Raw genomic sequence first — 3,108 nt, 5'->3', positions numbered from 1 at the left:
CCCTCCCCCCCCCCTCCCCTCACCCTGCAACCCCCCTCTGCCCCCAGATGACCGGGGGCGCGCCGTCCCTGCATTGGCGGCTAAACCCTAAACCCTAAACCCTAAACCCTAAACCCTCATCGTAAACCCTCGCTGCAGCACCACCCAGAAGCTGAAGCCATAGCAACTGCTGAGCCCCAAGGAGGGCCTGCAGGTCCCCACGTTTAGCAGCAGCAGCAGCAGCAGCAGCAGCGACAGCGGCAGCAACAGCTGCAACAAAGCGGCAGCAGCAGCACGAGCCGCAGAAACATAGAAACAACAGCAACAACCGCAGTAACACATCAACTACAACTGCAGCAGCAGCAGCAGCAGCAGCAGCAACAGCAGCAGCAGCAGCAGCAGCAGCAGCAGCAGCAACAGCTGCATCTTTGATAATGTCTCCATCTCTTAGATTCCCTGATTGTTCTTTTGTTGAGCGTGATGCTGCTGCCCCGGAAGGAAATGGCTGCAGCAGCAGCAGCAGCTGCAGCAGCAGCAGCTGCAGCTGCAGCATCTGCTGCTGCAGCAAGGATACATGTGGGGGTACTGGCTGCGACACCAGCAACGGCAGCTGCCGCAGCTCCTGCAGCAGAAGCAGCGTAGAGAGAGAAAACACAGATCTCCCCCCCCTGAGGGGCCCCCTTCATGCTGCTTGGCTTGAGGGCCCCGCAGCAGACTCAGCAGCAGCAACAGCAGCAGCAGCAATAGCAGCAGCAGCAGCAGCACCCCCACAAACAACAGCAACAACCAACGGTCAAAACTCAGGCCTATGGGCTGTAGCGCTGCAGCAATCTGCTGCTGCTGCTGCTGCTGCTGCACTCATGCGCAGGAGCCCCTCCGCCCCCAGCTTAGTTAGCGGGGTGCTGCGTGATTGTCTACAGAGCAGGCAGCAGCTGCAGCTGCTGCAGCAGCAGCTGCTGCTGCAGCAGATGCAGCAGCTCAAGCTGCACCCGCAAGAGCAGCAGCAGGAGACGGATGGGCGGCCCCATGAGCTCGAGTCTTCGCTTGAACAGCAGCAGCAGCAACTGCAGCAGCAGCAGCAGCAACTGCAGCAGCAGCAGCAACAACTGCAGCAGCAGCAACTGCAGCAACAACAGCAGCAACTGCAACAGCAGCAACTGCAACAGCAGCAACAACTGCAGCAGCAGCAACTGCAGCAACAGCAACTGCAGCAGCAGCAGCAGCAACTGCAGCAGGAACAACTGCAGCAGGAACAGCTGCAGCAGGAGCAGCTGCAGCAGGGCCACCACCAGACAGCCGCTGCAGCAGCAGCAAGAGCAGCAGCTGATGCATTTGATTCTGCAGGCACGCAGCAGCAGCAGCAGCAGGAGCAGCAACTGCCGCACTTGCAGCTGCAGCAGCATAGGCAACTGCAACAGCAAGCGCAGCTGCAGCAGCCGGAGCAGGAGCAGCAGCAGTTGCTGCTGCAGCAGCAAGGGGAAGAGGACCAGCAGCAGCAACAGCAGCAGCAGCAGCAGCAGCAGCAGCAGCAGTCGCTGCCCCAGCAGCTAGAAGCAGCAATTCCCAACTCTCGGCAGCAGCGGCAGCAGCTGCGGCAGCAGAAGAGTTTAGCTGCAGCAGCAGCAGCAGCAGCAGCAACAGGCAGTGGTGCTCTGGGGGGCAGCAACAAGTTCGGATCTCTAGCTGAGAGCATTGCAGCAGCAGCAGCAGCACCAACTGCAGCAGCAGCAGCAGCTGCTGCTGCTGCTGCTTGCTGCAGCAACTCCAGAAAGAGGCGCTGCACAAGGCCCCCCAGGAACCGTGCAGGTAGCGGCAGCAACAGCAACAGCAGATACAGCAGCAGCAGCAACTGCAACTGCAGCAGCAGCAGCAGCAGCAGCACACGCACCCGGACGAGGACGCAGAGCGATGCCACTCATTCTATGCTAAAAAAGAAAACACACCAAGTAGAAGATCAGTTCTTTCGGTGAGGGTTTAGGGTTTAGGGTTTAGGGTTTAGGGTTTAGGGTTTAGGGTTTAGGGTTTGTCTTGGCTGATGGACTTTCTTTCTTCTTGCCTAATATTTATTTGTTTCTATTTATTTATTTATTTATCTTTATATATTTATTTCTATATTTATTTATTTATATTTATTTATTTATATTATCTATTTATTTATATTTATTTATTTTATTTATTTATTTTTATATTTATTTATTTATTTATATTTATTTATTTATTTTATTTATTTATTTATTTATTTATTTATTAGGATAAAGATGTGTCAGAATTTCTTGAATGGCAGCTGTTCTAAGAGCAACAGCAGCAGCATTTTTTGCGTTTTCTCCCTTTATATATATTTTTTTTATTTTTTATTTATATTTATTTATTTATTTATATTTATTTATTTATTTATTTATATTTATTTATTTATTTATTTATTTATTTATTAGGATAAAGATGTGTCAGAATTTCTTGAATGGCAGCTGTTCTAAGAGCAACAGCTGCAGCTACGCGCACAGCGCCGAGGAGCTCCGCGAGCCCCCGGCCTTAACTAAGACCAAGATGTGTGTACACTGGCAGGCAGTAAGCTAAACCCTAAACCCTAAACCCTAAACCCTAATATATTCTACTCTCTCTCTCTCTCTCTCTCTCTCTCTCTCTCTCTCTATTGTCTTAGTCGCTAATTCCTTATTCAAATTTTCATCTTTTTAGGGTTTAGGGTTTAGGGTTTAGGGTTTAGGGTTTAGGGTTTAGGGTTTGTGTTCTGCAGGGTACGTGCCCGGCTACTGACGGCTCCTGTCTCTTTGCTCACGGCGAGGCCGAGCTCCGCAGCACCAGCGACTACTACAAGGTATGTCTCCCTGCTGCTGCTGCTGCTGCTGCTGCTGTTGCTGCTGCTGCTGCTGTTGCTGTTGCTGCTGCTGCTGTTGCTGTTGCTGCTGCTGCTGTTGCTGCTGCTGCTGCTAGGGTTTGCGGTGGGGGTACTCTGTTTGTGAGGGCTTGGGGGGCTGGCAGCAGCCCCTGCAGCAGCAGGACTGCATGCAGTAGAAGGGGGGATGCAGCTTTGCTGCTGCTGCTGCTGCTGCTGCTGCTGTATTCCCCCCCGTAGGAGTGTGCAGAGTGTTATTGCTGCTGCTGCTGCTGCTA

General features: G+C 52.2%; 1 protein-coding gene across 1 annotated transcript in view; it reads left to right on the top strand.

Annotated features, from left to right (window-relative positions):
* Nucleotides 1–3,108, top strand: part of EMH_0061970 (zinc finger (CCCH type) protein, putative) — a gene marked incomplete at both ends in the record, with an annotated part of 5,511 nt that overhangs the window by 214 nt on the left and 2,189 nt on the right. The window contains 3 exons of the mRNA XM_013497978.1: nt 211–1,945; nt 2,412–2,544; nt 2,732–2,812. Of these exons, the coding sequence (XP_013353432.1) occupies nt 211–1,945; nt 2,412–2,544; nt 2,732–2,812 (1,949 nt within the window). The remainder of the gene's footprint in view (nt 1–210; nt 1,946–2,411; nt 2,545–2,731; nt 2,813–3,108) is intronic.

Source organism: Eimeria mitis, genomic scaffold, assembly GCF_000499745.2.
Source record: "Eimeria mitis Houghton genomic scaffold, Emh_scaff3069, whole genome shotgun sequence".
Taxonomy (NCBI): Eukaryota; Apicomplexa; class Conoidasida; order Eucoccidiorida; family Eimeriidae; genus Eimeria; species Eimeria mitis.
The sequence above is the reverse complement of the archived record's forward strand: the minus strand, read 5'-3'. Positions and strand labels throughout refer to the sequence as shown.